Source organism: Carassius auratus, chromosome 3 (assembly GCF_003368295.1).
Source record: "Carassius auratus strain Wakin chromosome 3, ASM336829v1, whole genome shotgun sequence".
Classification (NCBI taxonomy): domain Eukaryota; kingdom Metazoa; phylum Chordata; class Actinopteri; order Cypriniformes; family Cyprinidae; genus Carassius; species Carassius auratus.
In genome coordinates this window covers 7,907,690-7,933,578 of record NC_039245.1, presented here as the reverse complement: position 1 = coordinate 7,933,578, position 25,889 = coordinate 7,907,690, and the positions used below count along the sequence as shown (strand labels likewise).

At 40.1% G+C, this 25,889-nt stretch overlaps 1 protein-coding gene across 1 annotated transcript; it reads left to right on the top strand.

Annotated features, from left to right (window-relative positions):
- Nucleotides 1-568: 568 nt before the first annotated feature.
- Nucleotides 569-18,482, top strand: LOC113046146 (C1q-related factor-like). Its single transcript, XM_026207050.1, has 2 exons — nt 569-1,443; nt 16,811-18,482. Exons 1-2 carry the CDS (start codon nt 832-834, stop codon nt 16,988-16,990), a joined length of 792 nt encoding a protein of 263 aa, XP_026062835.1. The 5' UTR covers nt 569-831; the 3' UTR covers nt 16,991-18,482.
- The last annotated feature ends 7,407 nt before the right edge of the window (nt 18,483-25,889 follow it).

The window sequence follows — 25,889 nt, the reverse complement described above, 5'->3', positions numbered from 1 at the left end:
ATCAAATCTTAATGTTTACTGTGAGCTTTTTTATGAGGAGATTTTATCTTTCTTTTTTCTGTATTCATTGTACCCTTTTATATTTCCCTATGTCATCCCCTCCTCTGCTCTTGGTTACTTTTCTTCCTTTCCCCTGGCTGTATCGCTGTGACATGGAAATGGAGTGGAGAGAAAGAGAGGGTGGGTGGGTGTGTGTGTGTTGGGGGGGGGGGGGTTACTCAGTATAAAACCCCCAGACTGAGAAAACGCCTCTGCAAACATACCCTGTCCCTCCTCTATATCTGCGTCTCTCTCTCTCTTTCGCTGTCCTTCACTCCCATGCACACACTCACTCACTTCATCCTCTTTTTCTCTTTGCTGCCTCTGCCATCCCTCATTCTCTTCATTACCGAGTGCAACTCTGTCCACCAGACAATGGGATCGACTTTTTGGGAGAGCGTGTGAGTGCATTCGCATGCATACGCGAGCGTGTGTGAGAGTGTGTATGTGTGTGAGTGAGATCAAGTGGATGTGGGATCTGTGTGAAAGGCTTTCCTGCCAGCCCACCGGATCCAGTGAGCCAGCTAAGCAAACCAGGCGTGCACAGAGCTGGGCAAGTGTGTGAGAGTGTGTGCATGTGGGTCTTTTTCACCCTCACACGCTTCTCCACACGCTTGGGATCCTAGGGCTTTGCGCCTTTCCCCCTGCACCCTTCTGTCTGTCTCTCTTTCTACGGTCTCCTCTTCTCCAGCAGTCACCATTTCGACTCCCGGCAGACCCACGCTGGCTGCCCAGCCACTCCCGCGCCTCAGCCTGGGCAGGAAGACCCTGGTGGTGGCCGCCGTAGGGGTCATGCTGGTGCTGGTGCTGGTGGTGCTCATCCCCGTGCTGGTCAGCTCCGTGAGCAATGACAACAGCCACTACGAGATGCTGGGCACCTGTCGAATGGTGTGCGACCCATACCAGAACAAGGGCACCAACACGGGCATCTCCAGCACTGGCTCTTCTGTGCAGGCCGAGGCCGAGGCTCTGGCCGACCACAGCAACATGCCTCCACCCTCCACGCTCCTCCAGGGGCCACAGGGGAAGCCGGGCCGGCCAGGCAAACCCGGACCTCCGGGGCCACCAGGGGAGCCAGGGCCCCCGGGTCCAATGGGGCCCCCGGGGGACCGGGGGGACAGGGGACGAAACGGGGTCCTGAGTCTGGGCAATGATGGAGCTATCAGCACGGTTACATACAACACGCACCCACGGGTGGCTTTCTACGCAGGACTGAAGAACCCACACGAAGGCTATGAGATCCTCAAGTTCGACGACGTGGTCACCAACCTTGGCAATAACTATGATGGCACTTTGGGCAAGTTCATCTGCAGCGTGCCAGGCACCTATTTCTTCATCTACCATGTCTTGATGAGAGGAGGCGACGGAACCAGCATGTGGGCTGACCTGTGTAAGAATGGACAGGTGAGTGCCCTTTTTGCATTAGTTATTTTTTATTTCATTATTTTTTTTTTTTGGCTTTTTTTTTCATTACACAGTGAATGTGATTTCACCAAGTACAACATGTTCCTGGATCAGCATCCTTGTTGATCCTGGAACAACATCCTGATCAACCAATCAGAGTTGAGGGACTAGTTTCCAAAGAAATTTCAGCTTTAGGTTTACAATCAGGGTTAGATGCTTCTAGAACCTTGTTATTCACTTATCATTTCCCTCTGATTTTAGGAAAATGTATAGGTAGGTTTAGGGGTAGGGATTGGGTTAGTTAGGTCAAAATTTTTGGACCGCAATACTGATCCAGGAAAACATGTCTTACTTGGCAAAGTCACGGTGACCTAAGTGTGTGTGTGTGTGTGTGTGTGTGTGTGTGTGTGTGTGTTTACCCTGATCTTCTTCAAGTGTTTCTAAAATCGTGTAAGGTGTTGGTGGTTTGAGCTGGTGTTCGCAGAAATTATCTAAAAACGAATTAAGCTGTTAATAATGACAGAGGACAAACGAAACGTCGTTTCTGTCTCTCCTCTCCTTTTTCTCTTTCGTGTGAAAACTGGTGGGAGACGCAGTAACATCTGCTGTGAGTTTCTCGTCCCCAGAGCACGCGGGTGCAGTTCGCACAGCTGCAGCGCCACAAACCCGGCGAGAAGACACGCGCTGAATGCGCGTAATGCGTGCTGACATTGTGCGCGTGTCCCCGTTAACAGAGGACAGGTTCTGCCTCTCTCTCTCGCTCTCTCTCTCTTATGGAATTGGTTTGCAAACTTTTTTAAGTGTCCAGTAGCCTATGTTTTAAAGCGCCGTTTTTTGTTTTGTTTTTTGTTTTTTTTCTTTCTTTCTTTCTTACTTTTTTTCCATTTTAACAGCATATATTTTATGTTTATGTATCTATAAATAATGTTACATGTTTAGTGTTGTTGACGATTTTATTAGGACTATTATCATTACAGATATAAAAGATGAAAATACAATACAAGCTGCTACTCTATCTGTTTACACGAAGCCATACTCATTTGTTGGTCTGAAGTAAACGTTTCACCGCAATAGTGGCTATTTTGCCCACAAAGCTTGGATCAGTTGACGTACGGCTCCTTAATTGGAGGGCGCGAACGAAAATGCCACAGTCTGACAAAAATCGACAGCGCGTGCGAAATCGTCCAACTTCATGAACTTGTAATCACAGTGCCATGAAGACAAGCAGTCACAAACATACCTTATTATCTCAGCATGTCTCAAGAAACGTGCTTTCAATGTTTGTTTGTTTTTTTCTTTCTGTCTCTTCCCGTGTTTGCATGGCTGCATTTCACTCTGTGTAGAGTTGTTTTGCGCTTTTTAATGAGAATATGATTCAGTGCGGTTGTGCACTAGATGCATTGGCATGTCAGTGCAGACAGAAACAGACAGAAGTGGAACGTGCCGTGTTTAAGGATCTGAAGCGCTTAAAATTAATGCTTGTTGCCACGGTATTTATTAGGAGGCCGTTATATATTTATTTTGCGATGCTGAGTGGTTTGCCACACTTAACTAAGTGGGAGAAAAGCGCACGTGCAGCGTCATCCACTCGGTTTGTGCCGCACGCGCGACGGGGGAGATAGTGACAGATGGAATAGAATTATAAAGTAGGCTAGTCTCTTCAGGATCAAGTGAATTAGAAATAACATTTTCACACAATGAACTATTGCATCTAGAGTTTCTGGAGCGCACCAAGAGACCAGTCCACACGGTATTGAGTTATAAAATAAACCTTTGACGTTTGACATTATCGTTCATAAACATATTCAATCACACTTGATTTATAGCTAATTGTTATACCAACAACGACGTTCTCATCACGTTTAAATAATTAAGTATTTTGTTAAATATTTAATTTCAGTTGACTAATCTAAGGTTTATCTGCTCTGATATGTCTTTAAATATAGATGGTGGGCTTAGTTTAGTGCTTATAAACTGAGTTATAGTAGGCATGTTTTATTAATAGCCTACATAAATCAATCATTGAATGCATATATCAATTAGGCATTTAATGTCTGTGATTTCACAACTTAATACCTTTGTTCAAGCTCTTTGTAGATGTATTTAAATTAATAGAAATAACTTAAATGTCTCCAATTATCCTCGCTAACACAGACAATGTGACTCATCAAAGTAAATTTGCCATTTGCCAAAGTAAATTAGCCCGGAATTGCACCTGGAATTGAAAATGGGGTGAGGAGATCCGCACCTGGAAGGCATGTGTGTTTTTAGTCTTTCCTCGGCCCGGGGGTCAGCGGACCAGCAACCAGAGCTCTCACAAGACAGCCGATATTTCAGTCAGATGAATACAATTACAGAGGGTTATCAGACTGCTGCTGCGATCATCCAGAAGCCTCTGTTAGAGGAAATAGTTCAACTCCCTTAAAGAAATTGTCACAGAAGAAAGACCGCCAGACGTTGCCCAGAGGGTAAGCGGAACAATGAAAGAGATAATAAAAGGAACCAAACAGTCACTGAAATATCTGGAAATTGAATTTTTTTTTTTTTTTTTTTTGTCTACAGCATGTCTTTAAACTCAATCTCCTTCTTTCTCAGCTCATATGCGCCTCACTACCCCCTCATTTTCTATCTTTTTTTAAACCTTATTTAACGTTAATCATGTTCTTCATTAGATCAAACCAGGCAGCTTGCTGAGACAGAGTCCTTGTAAGTGCTGCCTGTCTTTTATACTCTAGTTGCCTTATTAATTGAACTTGTCTGGTCCCTTGGGTCCATGACAATGTGGGCAGATCGCTTCCTCTTAATTGAGATGAACACTTGCTTCTGTAACAAACCCATCTTTGATTTAATTAATTAAGCTTAAATCTGAACCCAGACCTAGCAAGCAACATCAGAGAAATATATTCACAGCAGGAGGCTTTACCTTTGTAAACTTCTCTGTTGTACAGTTTGTCTGCTAACTTGCAATCTTCCCAAGTGCTGTTTTAAAGTTTCTTTGTTTTCCCCATGCCTAAACTAGATCGCCTATGCAAAACCATAAAAGAGGTACACTAATGCCAAAGGCAAGAGCAGGCAAAGACTGCTGGGAGCACAGTACGACATTTACTGTATGAAGTGTGTGAAGGAAGAGCATTGACGAGGGAGAGAATGTGTTGTAGTAAAGCACTGTCTGTTGAACACAATGGGTCCTGATCTCTAGAGACCCTCCTCACAGACACTTTAGGCAGACATGGGCGACAAGCCTTCCTCCTGAGAGCAAGCTAATCTTTATAAAGTGGTTATCGCCTCACTAATTATACTGCTATTCTAGATCAGAGGAATTGCAGTAGTGTGAGTGTGTGAGAGAGTGTGGGCATACGACCTCAGGTGAGCCGCTGTTGGATGTGTTGGAGTCTCACTTCATTCCCAAACAGTTTAAAATAAACTTTTACTATTTAACTCCCACTTGTGTGTGAAAGCAGTACAGCATTTCTCAATGGCAGTGATGGAGTGCTAACAGACTTTCAGCTAGTCTGCTGCATCCCTGTGGACTATTCTTCAAGCGGCCACTGACCACACCGCCTTACTGAACAAACTCACACAGCTGCTGTGCAGGATATATATGCCAGTGAATGAAAAAGAATACAAACAAATATTACTGTTCTGGTGAGACTGCAGTCTGTGTAGAAATTATTAGTGCTGTATTTATTAGCATTGCATAGTGGATGATTAATGGATTTTAGCTTTAACACACAAAGGATGAATTCCTTTTCATCCATTTCCACTACTCTAGCATGTTCTGTCTATTCCTCGCCATCTCAGTCTTCTTTTCTTAATTTGCCAATTTAAAAAAAAAAAAAAAAAAAAACATTTTGGCCAGATGGATATGTACAGCTGCTGTGCATTCCTTTTGAAACTCCACTGGCTTTACAAGGAATTCCACTTCAAATGTGATTAAAGGAGTGAAAAAAGGAAGGCTGGGAAAAGAAAAGGCATTTGTAGTGTGCCAGAGAGTCTTTTTAATTGTAATTAAAAACTTTGAACTGCATCCAGATTGCTCTGGCACCTGTCCTCATGTTCCTTCTGTTGAGATTGTCATTAATCCACCCAAACCCATTCTGACTTGATTATAAGCAAATGAATCCAGGCACTCTTTGTGTTTCTCAAGAGGCTCCTTCGGGATAATCATGCTGCCTCAGAACACAAGCGCAGGGACACTCACGCATGTGCAGATGTGCACTCCAACGGTCTAGCACATTTATCTTAAGATTCGGTTTGGTTTACAGTTGGTTTATAAAATACTGGATGTTTTCCAGAATGTTTTCCAGTGAGTTAAAGGGATAGCTCACCCCAAAAAGATGTCATCATTTACCCTATCGTACCTTTATGACATTTTCTTTGGCCTTGCACAATAACTTTTTGCACACACACACAGAGAGAGAGAGAGAGAGAAAGAGAGAGAGAGAGATAGGTTGCACTTTATTTTACAGAACATGTACTTATAGTGTACTTGCAGTGTATTTATCTAAGTAAGTTCTGGTACAAGGTAACTACATGGTGTAGGGTTAGGTTTAGGGGTAGGTTCAGGGTTAGTACCTAGTTATTACATAGTTTTTGTAATTACTATAATAAGTGCATAGTATGTACATGAGGAACAGGACTGTAAAATAAAGTGCTACCGATATATATATATATATATATATATATATATATATATATATATATATATATATAGTCCATATAATGAAAGTCAGTGGTGTCCAAAACAACACTGAACTACAGAAAAAAAGATAGGGGGGTGGGGGGGTTCAAGATCTGTTCTTTTGTGATCCATAGCACAAAGGAAGTCAAACAGGTTTGGAACGACATGAAGGTGTGTAAATGATGAGAGAATTTTTAATCTTTCTTAAGCATGACATGGTACTCAATTTTCCTTGTTCTGTTTTTCTTCGTTAAGATATCTTTGGGAATAGTTATGCAATTTGCTTTCATGCAATTGTGTTAATAGCGTGCATAAAATGTGCTAATATAATTAAAATGACTGGGAGCCAGCAGTACATATACTGTATGTGTAAAGTACTAAGGGGGGTGGGGGGAAGCACACTTCACCATCTGGCACAGAAAAAAAACATGTTTTTAATTACAGAGTTCAGTGTTCAATTGAAGTCAAACAAATTAATCATGTTTAATTACACAGTGTACAAGAATGCAAGTGTTGTTCACTGGTTTTTGGATGAAGAGAGAGACAAGTAACATGCTGCTAGAGTGAAAAACAACCCCAGGATCAATACTATTTTGCAGGAAACAGGACAAAAGAACATTCTGTACAGTATAGAGTGTGCGATCATTCTTTTGGTTAAAGTACAAAATCTTTCACTTATCTTTTCAGTCACGAAATCTCCTTAAATCTCCTTAAATCTCCTTAAAAAGTTTCCAGCATTTTTTAACAAGACCAATAAGCAGTCCTCTTCAATAACAGCTTGTTTATTTGCGTAGGAGTTGGAGGGTGTACTTGTGTTTCAGTCAAACATGCTCTTCTCTCTCTCCACTCGTCTAATCAGCGGATGAGGCGCTGGGGCGGGGCCTTTGCCCCTGATGTGATGTCTAATTGGACACTAAATTTGCCACCAAGTGGAGCAGAACATTAAAACCAGTCTAATTGGGTGCTGTAGGGTTATTAGCACAGCATTTGCCCGGGCTGCGAAGAAATGCCACACGTCAAATGTGTCTGGGTGTAACAGAGCAAGAGCTGCGAAGGAATCCATCATTTATTTATAGGCGAGGAACTATACTCTTAAAGCACAGTCTTTCTGCATCTCAGCTCTATCAGTCAAATATCCAGCCCAGAGAGACTCCAGCGGTACTGCTGTGAGCATGTATGGTGAATACATGCAGTAAAATAGCTGTGCTTCCCTGTCTGAGTGACTGCATGGGGCCTAGCTGGTGACTTCTTTTAATGAGCAGAAATCAACACTCTCTCACACACATGCGGTGATACTGATACCCAAATCATGTTTTCATGTGTTCAACACACACAGACGCATATACACATGCTCATGTTCTCCCAGGGAATACCAACTTGCCCATCGACAAAATTCCTCTTTAAACGTCTTGATGCTTCGATGATGTTTCTAGTGACTCCTTCCATTCACTTCCATTCATTTCCACTCAGACGCTACAAACCTATGTACGTCCGCTGCGACTCCCTCGCTCAGCCCACTTACTTGTTTGAATTAGTCAGTGCGCGTTTAACACCTCGATCACCTCAGAAAATAAACAACAGCTACTGTAAGATAACAACTATCCACCCGGTGCAAATTGATGAATAGAGCAATTCATGAAAAATGTATGCTGCAGCAAAAACTGTGTGTTTCTCCCTCGCTCCCTCTCTTCATCTTTCTCCCCAATTCCTTCAGTCTCCCCCAAGACTTAGATTACTGCACTCTCCTTATTATGGTACTGAGAGGAGGTGAGGCTTCTCTATCACACGATAATGCATTATAATTCAGCGAGATGTTTCATTATGCAGCTGCGCTCCTCAAAGCCTTCAGAGGGCCTTCGCTAGAGGTCAGGCCACTGTGTGCACACCAGGAGCGATTCTAAGAGTTCAGCTTCAGGGGGATCCGCCAGATTCCCTTCGGGGGAATATTTATTGCTGTAAGTGTGAGGTCATTAGTTTAAATTGAGCTTGACTGAGAGTTCTTTTAAAATGAACCAATTAAAAATGCATCTGCTTGTCTGTTGTATCAGTAACAGTGGCATACGCATTCGTTTGAGATGGCTTGCATTTTTGTCACTTTCTGTACTACTTCATGTATCAAAACTTTTTTTTTTTACTTTTTTAACTATTAAAAACTTACAAACTATATATATATATTTTTTTACCTTTTTTTTTTAAAAGGCAAGTAAATAAATGCAAACAATCCTAAAAATTAGAAGGTGGGAATATATATTTCCATGTATAATGTCTCACTTATATTGTGTTAAAAGCAGTGAAATTAATAGTTTGCTACATATAATTAGATTTTTTTGTTGCAATTTAAAGTCCAAAATGCTTAGTTTGTATTTAGCTCACACATTACCATTTTCATCCATGTATGATGTTTTGTTTTTTGTACTTTTCACAATAAATATTTTTCCAAAGCAGAGAATATATTCTACAAAAAAAAAATAGTGAGCAAACCAAAGGTTACTATGAATACAAAGTATTTGTTTTTATTTCTTAATGTTAAAAACCAGAAAGCAAAAAGTCAAATTAGATTTATTTATATATATATATAAATAGCAGATTTTTGTGGGGATGATGTGACAAAAACAACTCTCAAATAAGATTCATAATGCATTGGGTTATAATAGACTGCACATGTTGCACTGCACATCATTATATGACAGACAAATGCAGTCTAAAAATCTCTGAAAATCTTCTCCTTTTTTTTTTTTGTTCTCCAGAATTTATTTTTGCGGGGGTTATTTTGTGAACTGTCTTCCTCAACTTCAGCTACTTGAACTATGTATGAATCAGCCTGTTTAGATGTCTTTTGGATGCATAAGTGTGAGTAACTGATGGAAAGCTGCTCTGGCATTAGCTGCTGGCATCTTCTTCTCTAGCCAGCTGGCCTTCGTCTATCGTGGCCATCAGCAGAGGACATTATTATTTAAACTCCTTCTGAGTTATATCTTCATTAGGAGTACTAGTAATTTCATAAAAAAACATTTCTCTTTCAGGGCTTTCCATCGTTCATTCTCTGTGCAAACACCACGGCTCGTTCTTCTCAAACTGTTTTAATCATTGTTTAAACATTGTATCAGTGACACCTTCACTTTTGTTCTCCATTACTTATCTTGTCCTTAATCAGGTCTGCTTTGCTATTAAACCCAAATGTAAAAGGAGCACATGATAGTCTCTAATGTCCTCAGGAATTTCACACAAGCAGCGAGCATCTGGCTCGCTCTCATCCGCAAGGGGATTTTTCTCCAAGTGCTGCATGAAGTGCTCCACTAAGCCTCGATCAGAGATGCAGCTCACAGTCCACCTTTTATGTATAATTAGAGCCAGGCACATGCTTCAACTGAACCACACTACCGCTAACGGACTAAGAGCCTGTAATGCGGCATGAGAAGTCAACTGGTCACAGGGAAAAAAGTAAGAAAGAGAGAAGGAAACGGGGACATGGAGACAGCAGGATGTGTCCTTCAGGATTAGGTTGCTTTTCAGATGAAATGTTTCATATCGTTCAGAGACAGATCAGTCTCTGGCAGGGAGACGCTGCTGACATCTGTAAGAATATCCACTGGCTACTACTGCGTTTCATTCGCCACGTGCTTAATCTCTCCATTGAGTCTATTAAAAAACTGAGCCAGGAAATTCAAAGGATAAGGTGCCAGGATTGGTTTACTAAGATGTAGTTTTGTTACTTAAATACAAGTGTACAGGCATATTTGAGGTTATAATAAACCAAATGTTAACCCAGATTTTTTTTTATTGACCAGATGCTAGGAAAGAAACCGTCCAAACAATAAACCATTGAGTTTGTTTAAACAAAAATACAACAACAAAAATCAGCTCATGTGAATTTTTTATACAGTGCAAAAATGTTATCCAAAAAATTTAAATAATAATAATAAATCAAATAAAAATGTGGTTTTATTGTTTCATGGCCATTAGAAATGCTGGTGTTGTTATATTATATTAGCATATTATATTCTTAATGCTGTTCTTTTATACTTTCTTTTTATCTTAGAATCCTGGAAAGAATAATGTATCGCATTTTCCACAAAAATATTAAGCAGCATAAACTGTTTTCAACACTGATGAGAAAAAAGTGTATTAATAATTGAGTAAAAATAATAATTGCTATAAGCTGAGCACCAAATCAGCATACTAAAGTGATTTCTGAAAGATCATGTGACATTGAAGACTGAAGTAATAATTCAGCTTTAGAAATTACAGGAATAAATCACATTTTAAAATATATTAAAATAGAAAACATATATTTTAAAATGTAAAAATATTTACTTTGAAATATTTTACTGTATTGTGATCAAATAAATGCAGCCTTGTGGTGCATGAAAAGCTTCCTGTATGCTATTCTAAAGATAAAAAAAAAAAATGTTGGAGATTATTTAGTGGTTTCTTGATTTTGGTAGGTACTGTTCATGTCCTACACCACCCTAAACCCAAATCTACAAATGCTTAACATTTAACAAATACATGATTATTTCAGATAATGTGATATGTTCAAGCATTTAGATCCATCACATAAATCATATAATTTTACCAGAGAGATCACACTTTCAAAGTCAAAAAGGCCTTCCTTGATGAAGAATGTAAACACATGGCATATACAGTATGTGCTCTGAGCACACACAGACTGTTTTCCTAAACAGGGACAAACAGATGTGTGTCAGAGCACTGCCACCGGTTTCTGTCTCTTTAAAATGCTAAATGCACTTAATATAGACTTGTCTGACAGTCCCTCTAACCCCAGCAATGTCTTTGGACTTACATTCTTTGACTTTGCCCAACTACTGTATACCACTCTCATTTCACTCTCTGCTTAAGGAATATTCTGGGTTAAATATACTTTATGTACATCACAACATCTGTGGCATATTTTGTTGATTAAACACAATATCATTTATTTAAAAAAAAAACATTGCTAGTTACACACTTGCAAAGAAAGTCTTTGGGGTAAGTGCACTTTTGGTTTGTTTGTACAGCTTGGGTAAGAATCACTATTATTATTATTATTACAATTTGTATTAGTTATTTATTTATTTATTTTTATGTTAAAGTGACAAAATCGACAGAAAGAGCCCTGACTATTCCTTTAAATCTCAATGTTTACTGCAGTGACTGTCTTTGTTAATTATTTTGTTTATGACTCTGCTAACAGAGATGCTCCGAGGGCATCATAAAGAAAGGATTTAACATGGCCCTCTAAGAGGCAATTGATACATCCATCTTTCTATTTGATTTCTATTTACCCAAAGTTCGAAATGCCTTGAGGCGTCTCCTCGTTGCACGGAATTTAATTTATAGTCACAGTGGCTTTATCAATAAAATGATCAAATATTGTGAATCAAAACACAGATTCTGTCTTTAAGTCTTTTTAAGATATTATAGATTTCAACTGCAGCTCCGTTGCTTTTTAATTACCCTGGAATGATAGCCAACAACGGAAGTCAGGCCTCCCAAAGGAGTCTAATATTAAGAATAAAAAAGATTCAAATGTTTCATTGAAATCCTCTCCAGCAAATCCCACTCACTCCCCGGGAACTAAGAGTCACCCTTTAATAAAGCCACTGTGCAGGCTGTGTGTGCTAAAGGTGGATTATTTGATATTAATATGCACCGGACGGTCGTCACCATGGATTCAGAATAGCAGACTTTGTTTGCACATCGAGATTAGACTCACCAGATTTAATCAAGAAGGTAAACAATGAATAGAAACAAGATAGAGAGAAAAAAAGAGAGACAGAGTGATACAGAGTCATCTGGGTTGAGTGATGGACAAGTCTCTTCCATTTGACCGTCAACAACAAGGCGCCACAGGAGCTTTACAGTTGCTTTATTACACTGAATATGCCACCCACAGCAAACTTTACTTCTGAATAAAGTACTAAAAAGGGTGTAGAAACATATTTCACTCAGAGATTGATAGTAAACTAAAATTCCAAAGAAAAAGCAAGTAAACTTTGAATTAAGCGTACTATTTTGACGTAGAAAAACTTAATTTGTATTTTCTTGTAAAACATACTCCAATAATCTTTGTTTTATCTACAACTTTGAAAATTGTTTATAGTCTACATGTTGGCACAATATATATATATTTTTTTTATTGTAAGAAAACTGTTGAAAAATGGCAAACTAAACATTCATGCAGGTTTTAGTTCATCTCACTCTCATCTTCTAATTATACCTGATATAAAGACTGCCAGAACACCCTAACTGTAACATGAACACAGTAATTCACAGTTTCAGGGCGGCAGACGAACTTTGAGAATTAAATTAGGAAATATAAGGATAATATAAGGAAGTGTTGCTAATGTTTTTAAAACCTCTAGATGCTGGCAGAAAAGTGACAAGTGGATAATTTACCCTTAAAACAAGTAAAGTAATCAATCAATCAAAGGTCAAATGTGTTATGAAATTATTTCAAAAAAATAAAAATGGGACATTTATTAGATGTTAGGTGGGGAGGTGAAGATGTTGGACAGATGGTCACATGGTCGAGTCTCTCTGTCTCTCTCAAGCCTTTCTCATCTACATCACCAGCCGTCTGCTCGACATAATATATGACTCAAATAGATGAGAAAAGCTGTTAGACAATTAAGACATTTACAATTGCATGAATATATGCATGAAAATGCATTCATTTGAAAGAAACACTGCACAAGTGCACTTTTCAAGCATAACATTTTGATTTTTTTTAATTAATTTTTCTTTTAGAAGAACAAAATTGTTTAAGATCATAAAACAACAGATGTATTGTTCGATATTAAGTATTATCAAATTTTTGTTGAACATCTCCAGGGTTATTTTTGGCTTGTAGCCAAACCCTGTAGACAGAAAATATTTACTTGAAGTACCTCTTGAGATTTTAAGTTAATATTTCAATAATATGACAACAAGGTCACATTTTCACAGTTCACTAATGTTAGTTAATGGTCAAATGATATGCAGGTAAACAAGATAAAATATTTAAAAAAAATTTTTTTGTAAATGTCTTATTTTGATCAATTGTCTTGTCATATGTGGCAATTTTAACAGCGATATGACATTTAATTTCATATGAAAACCCAAGAGCAAATACACACACACACATTTATTTATTTTGTGTGAATTCTGGTGAAATTCTGTCTACATAAATGCTTGAAATTTTGTATTATTAAATAAACTTCCAGTTCCCTTACAAACCCCCATTTATAAGAAACCCTAGTCTAATACAATGAATTCATATATTTCAAGTGTGGCTTCAGTGTCCAAATATTCTTAAATATACAGACTTCATCCTGAAGCTCTCTGATGGTTGTACAACTGCCATATCTCAGTCTTTTTGTCACATTTCTCTCCATCCCTTCTTCCTCTGCACTCTGTCCATCACAATTAAAGAGCACATTCCAGTCTCAGGCTGACAAACTCACTGCCATTCAGCCCAAAATGAAAACCAATGAAAAGGCTTTGCTGTGTTTTCTGATGCTACTGTGTCCCTATAAGAAGGACTGGTCCACCTCTTCAGATGATGAAAGCTCCAGATCTCTTTCTGGCTCAGAAAGTGGACACTAAAAGAGGAGGATGAATTTCGGACAATGTCACTCACATAGTGCAGCACTCTTGCACATTCGGTAAACAATGTGTCCGATCAATAAGGAATGATTCTGGTAAGAGCTGCCTCAGCACAAAACCGAAACCACAGCAGAATCATTCGATTTGAAGGAATTGACAGCTCTTTTCAAGATAGCTTCATTATATTCTCTCTCTCTCTCTCTTTGTTTCTTTATTGCATTTTCGACCACCCTTTGCTTCGCCACTGAAATCATAAACTCATATGGTCCTGTATAGATTTTAGTAGCTAACTCTGCTGAAATTCAGAAGACTTGATTTGGCTTAATTTAAAAATCCAATGTACAATCCTCACAGTGCTGGTCACAGTGATTATTTGGCTACTTACCAAATAAATAAACATGAAATATTATTTGATATAAAGGTTTGATGTTTAAAAGACTATATATTATCGGAATCAGGCATATTCCATATTTAATAAACCTGACTACTCATACATTTCAATGTAAGCATAAAGAAGAGTTCTGTGATTATGTATCTGCATTTCAGATTAAGCTTGAGTAATGTGTATTTAGCAGCAGCTGGTCAAACTAGCACTCCACCGCTGCCCATTACACATCAGCACCACAACCTCATGTGTCCCTCTACAGCCACCATACCACAGCCCAAACATCCATATGGCCTTGACCTCAGGGAATCCCCTCTGCCAGAATCTTAACAGGGTGTTTGTGTGGATGGAGGAAATGAGACAGCTACACATAAATGCATGCAAACAGCGGCCAACATTTCAATGGGACAGGTGGTGATATGTGCCTGGCTAATCAATCCAGCCATTTACTCAAGGAACACAAACATACTATCTCCTTTCCAAAACCTAGAAAGCTGCCTCACTGCTCACCGCTCTACATAAGCAGCTGCCTTCTAAGGCAGAATCTCAAAGGCAGAGATTCCACACACCACACAAATACCTCTACACATGTATGACTCAAGCAATTGATTTCAAAGGATTTTTGAGTAAAGTACTTTTTTAAGGAAAGTCAGTTCCCTCAGAAGCAATATTTACAATGCCTCCAAGCAGCTTTTTCGAGCATGTATCTATTTGAAAAGGGAAATCTTCTTAAATCTCAAAAACTGCTAGCTAAACTCACATTTAAATAACATTTTGAATTGGCAAAAAATACTGACGTTTTGTTTTGTTTAAATAGCAAAAAAAGTCATATGTTTCAGTTCCAGGTCACTGACTTCCTATAAAAACCCAACTTCTAACGGCAGCAGTGACACAATGACTTCAACAACTGCTGATTGGCTCTTTTATTTAGAAGGTGGGACTTATTCCAGCACACTTCGAGTCAACAGCATCATTGAGGCTTATTTCGAAGAAGCAACCTTTACATTTCAGAGATAGAAAGCAGCCTTTGATATGAAACACAAAAAGAATAATATGAGTAAAGAATCATCTTGTTTTCACTGCTTTGACATTAACATGTTGCTATTTAATGAAAAAATGCTTAGCACAGAAACATGGGGGGGGGGGTCTGTATTTTTAATTTAAGAAAAAAATGATATATGCTTAGCAGTATTGGTCATAACCTGTTTACAATTTATTTAACTCTAGATTTGGTATAAAAGAGGCCTTTCAAAAATTCTGAAAAATTCAGATATTATTTAAAACATTTGGCTTTATTTCTTTCTATGGGACACAAAAATTCAGTGGGTTCTATTGCTGTTTTGGGTTCCAAAACGGTTCTTCAGAATATCACAGAATAAAGAAAGTCATACCTATTCGGAAAGACATGAAGGAACATAACTACTGTGGGTGGCCCAAATTCTCTTTTATACAAAATACAAAAAATACTGATTTGTCAGAATGTGTAAATGCAACATGCTGTAAAGAGTATATATGTTTTACTCACGCAAAAGAAGCAAAGTGAATTCATTTTTGACCCTTCCCCTTCCAGATACCCTCTTCCCTCTACAGTATATTTCTTACCAGTATTGCCAATGAGTGCAAGCCACATTGTGTGGGAGGGACACACATACACACATCAACTTCGCCACACACACTGGTGCTGATTCTAATAGTGTATCGGGGTTTGCTCTAACACCTCTGCCTACGGAGCTCTCCCTCAAGTCTGCAAAAACCTTTCAAACAGAACTCTTAATTAGATGGAACAGAGGTCATCTAGAAGCAGAACACAAGGACACACAAATACACTCCCACACAAACACTTCCTTTTCCTCTAATAAATAACATAGACATTAGCACTTATCAGAAGCTGAATTTTCCGTCTGATAATGAACTGGGAAAAAAATGCATTGCACATTAAAACATGTTCACATTTCCCAGCTTGTTGTGAGTGAGATCCAGTCAGTCAAGCCGTACGTATTCATGCCTTCACCAGCCCGTACTTTAATTCACCAGACAGGTTACAGAAATCCTCAGCAATTTCCTCAACGCTCTTGTGTGGTACTCGAACAAATCCACATATATTAAATCCATCCGTGTCTCAATCTTTTCCCGGCTCGCTCAGGCGAACAAGAACAGTTGTCATAAATTTGAAGCCAATCTGAATGTGTGTCAACGCTTGCGTGTTTTCATGCATCCTGGAGTCTTATGCGCCCTTATGTGTTGATGGATATCTGATACCTTGGATTTAATGAGGGAGATTTAACCTTCGCAGAGGTTTCATATTTTAGTTATCAGAGTCAAAAAAGGAGATTGTCACTAAACTAAAACTCCCATAGTGTGATTTGACATTAATACCTGGAGAAAGCTATCCATTAGCATTCCCATACATCCAAATGGTAGTTGCTTGGCTGGTGCAGGACCTACAGGTACACAGTATGACTTTTGTAACCTTTAATCTTTCCCATTTATTTGAGCCAGTCACCTAAGATGTTGCTTGCAGAAATACCACTAATTTTGGATGGCTGTAAATGGATGACTTTTGGATCTAGATGGTGTAGTTACAGTATCTGTCAACCATCGCAGTCTATCAGGAGCTTGCTAACTAGCTATGCCTTGACCAAATGTGTCAGACATTTTCTATTACTGACTCTTCTTGTTTGTTTTCTCTCTTTCTTTCTCTCTCTCTCATGTAGGTGCGAGCCAGCGCGATTGCTCAAGATGCTGATCAGAACTATGACTACGCCTCAAACAGTGTGATTCTGCATCTAGACGCTGGCGATGAAGTCTACATCAAACTGGATGGTGGCAAAGCCCACGGGGGCAACAACAACAAATATAGCACCTTCTCTGGATTCATTCTTTACGCCGATTGAATATGTGAGCGCAGAGGAAAAGCAGTCGGAAAGAAAGAAATATAGCAAAAGGAAAAAGAAGTGAAGGAAGGAGCATTTATCATCCCAAGCGCTTTATTTTCCCAGGATCTCTCCATTGCTTCAGCACACATTTTTACAGCAAGAGACTCCGTGAAATGAGAGTACAGTAGCTTCTCTTCAAATCACCTCATTGGTTGACAGAGGACAAGATAATAAAGTGATAAAAGTGACGTTTTTCTCCTTCTGTGTTGAAAGGGCATTTTTGTCTTTCTTGTTTTAAGACACAAAGAACAACTGACTGAGAACTTAAACCTCATATGCGTTTCTTCAGTAAAACTCTTTTTGCCCACAGATATCTAATGTTAAAAAGCTCCCTGACTACCTGTGGAAAAAAGAATGTTACTTTTGAAGGATAGATGTGGATCTGATGACAACTGTATTCATTCTAAAATCAATTCTAAAGCTTGGGGCCGATTTCTCCTTACCTCTACATTGGACACAGCACCCCCTGTTGGCTGTTGTTGGTAACTGGTTTCCATCTGCATTCTTTTTGTGTGTGTTGTACTCTTTTGGGACTGCAGTAGCTGATGAGCATTGTGAATGAATGTTATTCCTTAAAGCACTTGATACTCAATTTAGGCAATTGATACTCTGCTAGTCCCACTTCCCATGACTCCGTTCCTCCCCGGTCAGTTCGCACTCGACCTTAATCTACCTCCTCTCAGCCACCCCCTGCCCCTCCAGAAACAGCAGATGACTTATAAGTCTCAACTCTTTTTTTATGAACAAGATAGCTTAATGAATGCTTATGTATGTTTTACTATTACTTAACTAAAGAATGTAGAATTTTTTTCTGAAGCTAAATTTAAAAAATACAAAAAACTAAAATTCAAATGTAAAGCATAACAGAATAGCATTTGACAAAATGTAAGGTGGTATTTTGAATTATACAAAACACCTAGCCACAGTATTACTAATTTATAGCAATTATTTCCTGAACATTAAGGTGAAAAAGAAGTGTTTGCCTATAAATCATTGATTTTGAAGAGGGATGGAGGACACATGTCTGGGGAGAGTTGAGGTGCTGTTGAGGGGCTTCACTTGTCACTCAATCATTCCTGCAAACAAATGCAACAACATGCAGTGAGAATATTTACACTAATATTTTATTCCGATGGGACGAATGAATGTGAGCAAATGAGGTTTATTTGTTTGTGTGCGTGCGTTTGAGAATGGGAGTAGGTGCATCTGTACCAACACCAGAGCATGAACTATATTTTGTCTTTCCACATTATTGGTTTGAGAAATGTTCTATGCTTTAGCCAGTCAAAGATGTGATAAAGAGCCAGTGAGATTGCATCAGACACGTTTAGCTAAGCCTCTATGGAGAAGATATAAAAGAAACAATAAAGCTGTAAATTAAATAAATCTATGCTATGTTTGTCAGTCCTACTCTATCTTTTGGAAATGTTGAATAAATTTAAATAACAAATGGGATTTTCGGAGTCATTTGTGCTGTAATGATTTTTTGTTTTTTAGCCCAATAATGCAAGAAAACAGTTTTTGGGAAACAGAAACTCATTTGCATAAATCTTCCAATTTATCTAATGGTTCACATTATAGGCTATTTAATAAATGCCTAAGTCGTTTCAAATTACACCCGAATAAATAGGAAGGCAGCGAAGATTCAAGTTTATGCCTCTGCTTCTTTTCCATCCACGCATTTCTTCCTCCCATCTCTATTTTTATCTTGTACCTGACACCTGGCCTGACTCACATAAGCACATAGGGAAAAAACCACAGCGGTGGACTTAACAAAAGCTTTCATTAAGTGTGCCTCATTGCTTGATTCACGCCGTCACCTCTGTTGCATCTCAGGACACTTTCTTCCAGAGGACACATTCAAACAGAGCAGTCACTCCCACTGAGACAGAGCAAGGCTTAAGAGAGAAATGTTGGCAGATATTTGCAAAATACACCACATCAAGTGATATTCTGAGAGGGATTCAAATGAATATGCCATTCTGTTCATAAGCTGACAGCATCTGCAAGATGTTTATCTTTAAAATAAATAAATCTATAAGAGGCAAACTACATTTTTGCAGGGTTTTTTATATTCCACAAAACCACTAATTCTAAAGGTATCATCTTGTTCAAAAGTTTACATGCTTGAGTTCTAGTTTTGTCCTGAGCTGTGAAGGTGCCTGTTCTTAAGGGAAAAAAATCCAAATAATGCAAGTTATTTGGTCTCACGGTATGTTTTACACATTTGTATTTTTTCACCTAATGGTTAAATGCGACTGAGATCCAGCTTTGCGACTTGAGACAACACATAGTACTGAGAAGGGCATTGAGAGGGTATAAACTGAAATGTATAAAAGAGGGCAAAAAAAGTGTGAAGTAAATTTGAAATATTTGAATTATTGAATTTGAATTATTAAAATATATATTATTTTATATTATCATTTAATTTTAAACAATTTTATCAAATCTTTTTCTTTTTGATCTTTTTAGAATAAAAAAAAATGTAAACATCAGATTCTGCAAGGAAATGTAAGCTTTGCAGAAACACTGTAAATCATTAAATATTTTTATTCAAAAAAAAAAAGTTCACTATATGGACTAAGATTGCAAAATACCCATCCCCATAATCTCAACTCCCATGTTTTGTTCCATCTTTTTTTTTTTTTTTTTTTTTTTTGTGAATTGTACATCTGTCTTTGTCTTGTTTCTTTCGGTTTCCTCTTCATTCTAAACTCTCTTTACTGAACATCAGCTCAGACGCCTGACAAAATCATGTGTCAGAAGTCCCTTTTATTCTCCCTCCAGTTCTTTCTCTCTTTGAATGAAACGAAGCTATTCACACACACCATGTACTTTGGTATCTCTAGGGAGCAACTGGAGAACAAGATAAAACAACAGCAACAGACATCCTATGCTCTTCTCTTCCTTCATGAGCTCTAACCTTCCAGAGCTTCGACACCTCCAGACTATTGTCCAGGGATCCGTCCTGCTCCAAACTGCCATCAAAGAGCTTCTGAGTTTAGTCTGATCACAGAGCAGTTTAAAGACTGTCAGATAGACAGCATTCCAGCTCAGAGGAATTCAGCACACCTGTTTGACAGGAACTGAAGGATTCACTGATTTCCAGGATCCACACAGGAAATGCTGCTCTATCAAAATAGGTTACTTTCAGTTTTACACAGTATTCCAATACTGGCTCAATAACATTCACAACAATAATTATAATTATACTTTAGTAATTTTCTATTATTCAAAATAATATTTTAAAGGCTATTAAGTAATATTATTAGAATTATTATTAATGTATTATTATCAGTTATGTTTTCCTTACATTCTGGATTTCTGTCATAAGCCCATATACACTGTCAGCATAGAGGGAACTTCTAACGTACTTAGACTGACTCTTAAAAGTGCAACTCATCAGGCATCATTTCATATGAACAGATGGAGGTTTATCTCTGGGATATAAACTAAGGGCTAATGAGGAAGATAAAAAAGGGGAAATGATAATTGCATGTACACATGTGTGATAGGAAAGGTATTTTTGTGTCTGTCTGTCTGTGCGTGTGTATAATTTATTTAAAGGCTACTACATCACTGAGGGAGATTCACCCGCTGCAACTCATTTCTTGAATTAACACACTGATCTCAAACAACACACACACACACACACACACACAGAGAATCCACAAATATATTTGTGTGTACTCCAGCAGATACACACACACACACACACACACTCCATGCCACACTGGTGATTTTCTTCAGAGTTTCTGACTCAAAGGTCAAAGTCACACAAGTTGAAGGCTCCTAATGTGGAGAAGCCACTGGTTTCCATGATGATGGGTGAAGTTTGGTCATCAGTTTCTGCCAGCTGAAAAGGCCACATTGTCCTGACATGCTGCTTAGTTAAAGATCTACTGAATCCTTCTTATTAATAAATGTGTATGTCTGTGTGTGTACTGTGCTTAAAAAAAGAGCCTACAATACTTTAAACACACGAGGGAAAGATTCAACTCCTCATTAACACTTTTTACATTAAAAAAAAAAAATTGCACCTTTAAAGTTCAGTGTATTTAATATACTAAGGTAACCTTCCAGCTGCCGACAAAGGTAAATATTAATGCAATCTTAGTGTAATATTAAATATTAAAAATCTGTATTTATAGAGCTTAGATATTAACTGACATTTCATGAGAGAATTGTATGACAATAAACAGCTCATTGGCCAAGAACCTCTAGCATTACATCATTCTCAAATATTCCTGTTCCAACCATTTCCCAAAAGAAATCTCTTATGCTTAAATGTAATTTAACTACAACAGCTTTTCTATTTAATATAAAATGCAATTCATTCCTGTGATGGCAAAGCCATGATGGCAAAGTGTCTTGAAACTTTTTTCAGAATTCTTTGATAAAAGTTCAAAAGAACAGCATTTATTTGAAACAGAAACCTTTTGTAACATTATACATTTCTCTAATGTCACTTATCATCAATTAAATGCATCAATAAATAATACCCTATATATAGTACTGAAGTAGAATGTTGTCTTTGATTATAACACAGGTTTTCATCAAGTGAGGTGAACATCTACAGACACGTGCTGTTGAGTGTGTAGGGAGCAGTGAACACTCTGTACATGGGGACACAGCTTGGATGATGAATGCTCTTACAATGCACTCCATGGAAAACGTGAATGAGAGAGAGAGACAGATAAACAGAGAGGGAGATCTGGTGCTGTGACTATGAGTGTCATACTTCCACTCCACACACCTCCTGAACCCAATGTTATTATGACACATCCCTCTGCAAACACAAATACTGATAACCACATAGAGCAGAAGTGTTTGCCTCTGGCTTCTTGACAGATGGGTCATCACAACAGCATTCGTCTGTATTTGGGGACCACCAAGCAAGGCATCACGAATCACAGCAGCACTCCACAAACATGCTTCTGGCTACTAGGACAGACGGGAAGGGAACTGATAATTTGTCTTAATTGATAGTCTGATGTGTTGATTATGCAGTTTTCCTAACAGATCTGAAATGTATTTTTAATAAAGCTAATCTACACCTAACCCACCTTTTTTTTCTTTATTATGCAGCTACAATGCCAAATAAAAAAACGAGTTGAACTAGATTCACTGTAACACAGAGATGCCAGGTATACACTCTTTGATGCAATGAAAAACATGTCTCTAACATTTTTGCAAATCTTATACATGCAATTCACTGCAGTTTCCATTTGAAATGAATAATAGAGACAGTAAAACACCAACAATCTTGTATTACTTTTCACACAAATTATGATAAGCATATTATCAAATAATTCATTTTCACAGATCCTTGCAAAAAAACTTTGTTATCACCTCAGAAAAACTTTACTATAATGCATGATTTGTAAACATTTGCATTACATATCCATCTCCATATGCATGGCTTTTCCAACTTAGTAAATTTGCTTGGTAGCACACCTGGTACGATGCTGCACATGCGATGTGGAGCGCTCGGGTATGAGTTCTGTGAAGCATGGTTTGACAAAAGAGCTTGAAGCTGTGTATGAACAAGGTAAAATGGCATGGTTGGGTTTAGTATGGGTGGTGTAGTATTTTAGCATTAACCTTTAAGCACCACTCATTGTCACACACCTGGACTCATTCAGTGTTTTTGCCCCAGTGACCCAGTTTCTGTCTTCCGTGTTTAGTTTAATTAGTTCCCAGGTGTGTCTATTCTATTCCTCATGTGTTCCATGTCCCTGTTAATTTAGTTATTCCATCCACCTGTGTTTCCCCAATTATCTGTTGTACATAAGCCTTGTCCCTTCAGTTCTGTTTTGTCGGGTCTTCTCACTTGTGACCATTTGCTACTTACGTGTGTCTACCTCTGTGCTCCATGTTGGATATCCCCTGTGTTGGATATATTAAAAACCTTATTCCGTTTATCCTCGACTCCGTATTCCTTCAGGCAGCGTAAAACCGTGACAGAAGACCCGACCTAAAGAAGAAAATAGAAAACTGCGTGTTTTTTTTCCTCCGTTTTGTTTTTGTGTTTTCAAAGTCTTTTTGTTTCGTAGTGTTCTATGGATCCCCTCTATCGTCCCGAATTCCTCATCCTACTGCTGAAGCAGGAAGGACGTTCTCTCGAGGACCATACCAGACAGTTTCTCCTATTAGCTAATGCCACCAGCTACCCGGACGGTGCGCTCTGCACCTTCTACAACACCAGCCTGAACTCCAAATGCAGAGCGTTGTCGTCCGAAGATGGTCCTCGGGAGGATTTCGCCGCATACGTGGAGTGGACTCTGGCGAGAAATGGCTCATCTTTCACCTTCAGCCCCATAGAGGATCTCGCCAGTCCCACTCCCTACCCAGAGACCAGCCAGCCACCAACTCGCTACACGGAGCCAGAGCCCACCGCAGCCGCAGAGCCCGAGCCATCCACTGACAGGGAACAGGATCTCGAGAGCGCGACTGACCAGGTGTGTGACTCGGCAACACCGTGCATCGTGGGAGTCCTCGTGGAGATCGAGGGCGTGGAGGAAAGCCCTGCCCACACTCCTGCGACTGAGGGTGAGCTGTATGCAGTCTCTGAAAGTTATATGGAGCAAGTTCTGGATCTGATGGACTGGTCTATGGAGGTAATCCCTAATTTTCCTGTTTCCCTGCTGGTTCCGCCCAGCCCTGAGTTTCCTGTGTCTCCGCTGGTTCCGCCCAGCCCTGAGTTTTCTGTTTCTCCGCTGGTTCCGCCCAGCCCTGAGTTTTCTGTTTCTCCGCTGGTTCCGCCCAGCCCTGAGTTTTCTGTTTCTCCGCTGGTTCCGCCCAGCCCTGAGTTTTCTGTTTCTGCGCTGGTTCCGCCCAGCTCTGAATCTTCTGTTTCTCCGCTGGTTCCGCCCAGCTCTGAATCTTCTGTTTCTCCGCTGGTTCCGCTCAGCTCTGAATCTTCTGTTTCTCCGCTGGTTCCGCCCAGCTCTGAATCTTCTGTTTCTCCGCTGGTTCCGCCCAGCTCTGAATCTTCTGTTTCTCCGCTGGTTCCGCCCAGCTCTGAATCTTCTGTTTCTCCGCTGGTTCCGCCCAGCTCTGAATCTTCTGTGTCTCCGCTGGTTCCGCCCAGCTCTGAAACTTCTGTGTCTCCGCTGGTTCTGCCCAGCCATGAATCTTCTGTGTCTCCGCTGGTTCCGCCCAGCCCTGAACCTTCTGTGTCTCCTGTATTCCCTCCCAGCCTCCCTCTCCCGCCTCCTCCCAAACCTGCTGGTCCCTCTACTCCTTCGCTGGTTCCATCCAGTCCTGATCCTCCTGTCCTTCCTCCCATCCTTCTCCTCTCTCCTCCTCCTAGACCAGCCAGTTCCTCGTCATCCCTGCTGGTGCCAGCCAGTCCCGCAGCTCACCCTCAGTCCGCGCCATCGGGGCGCGGTGGTTCGCCGCTGGACTGCCAGTCTCCAGCTCCGCCTTGGCGTGTTAAGGCCCTGTCTCCGCCTCCAGCCTCCGAGCCCTGGACTCCTCCTCGGTCCTTCGACCCAGCGGCTCCGCCTTGGCTCTTAGCTCCCTCGTCTCCACCGTGGCCTGTCATCCCACCTGCTCCACCGGGCTCCCTCGTCCCTCCGGCTCCACCTTGGTCAGTCGTCGACCATCCGCCGCCTCGGGACTCCACTCCTCTGGTTCCACCTTGTCACTCCATCCCTCCGGCTCTGTCAGGCTCCTCCTTCCCTCCGGTTCCACCTCCATCCTCGGTCGCTCCGGCTCCACATCGGTCTGCCAGGACCCCGCCTCCGCCTTGGTCGCCTGAGCCTTCTGCTCCACCTAGGCCCTCCGGAACCTCGACGTCCCCCTGGCTCTGCGGCTGTGCTGCTCCATCTTGGGCTCCTCACCCACCAGTGCAGTCTCCGCCTGTCGGCCCCCTGGTGTCGTCGACCCCTCCTTCACCATGGCTCCTCCCGCCGTCGACTCCACCTTGGATCTCCGTCCTGGCTGGTCTCTGGTGGACCATCTGGCTCCTCCTTCCTCCGTCTCCTCCCTGGCTCCTCCTTCTGTGGTCCCTGTCTGTTGGCCCCCTCCTGGGAGTCCGTCCTCCACCGGAACCTCCTCCCAAGTTCCCACCCACGCCTCCCCCTGTTGTTTCTACGGTGCGAGGACGCACCTACCGGGAGGGGGGAGTACTGTCACACACCTGGACTCATTCAGTGTTTTTGCCCCAGTGACCCAGTTTCTGTCTTCCGTGTTTAGTTTAATTAGTTCCCAGGTGTGTCTATTCTATTCCTCATGTGTTCCATGTCCCTGTTAATTTAGTTATTCCATCCACCTGTGTTTCCCCAATTATCTGTTGTACATAAGCCTTGTCCCTTCAGTTCTGTTTTGTCGGGTCTTCTCACTTGTGACCATTTGCTACTTACGTGTGTCTACCTCTGTGCTCCATGTTGGATATCCCCTGTGTTGGATATATTAAAAACCTTATTCCGTTTATCCTCGACTCCGTATTCCTTCAGGCAGCGTAAAACCGTGACACTCATGGGCCACTGGATTTCTGAACCGCTGTGATAATGGTAAATGATGGTACAGTCATGTTTATATGCTTTGGAGAAAAATTAACTTGCTTTTTAGTTCTCCTCACTGGATTTTTCACATTGAAACATAATGTAATATATAATTTTTTAAATATCTTTGTCACAGGAACATATTTTTTCATGAGACTGAATTGCTATTATTTGTGCCACCAGCTCCATCCATTTCCATATAATTTACTGTTCATTCATTGGCTCTTTTGTGTTTCACTAGAGTGTCTGTCTTAAGGCAACAGAGAACAGAAACCACACACAAAGGCATAAAATTCAGTTTGACCCTTCTTTGATATGATTTGACATTACAAGAGTGCAAACAATTA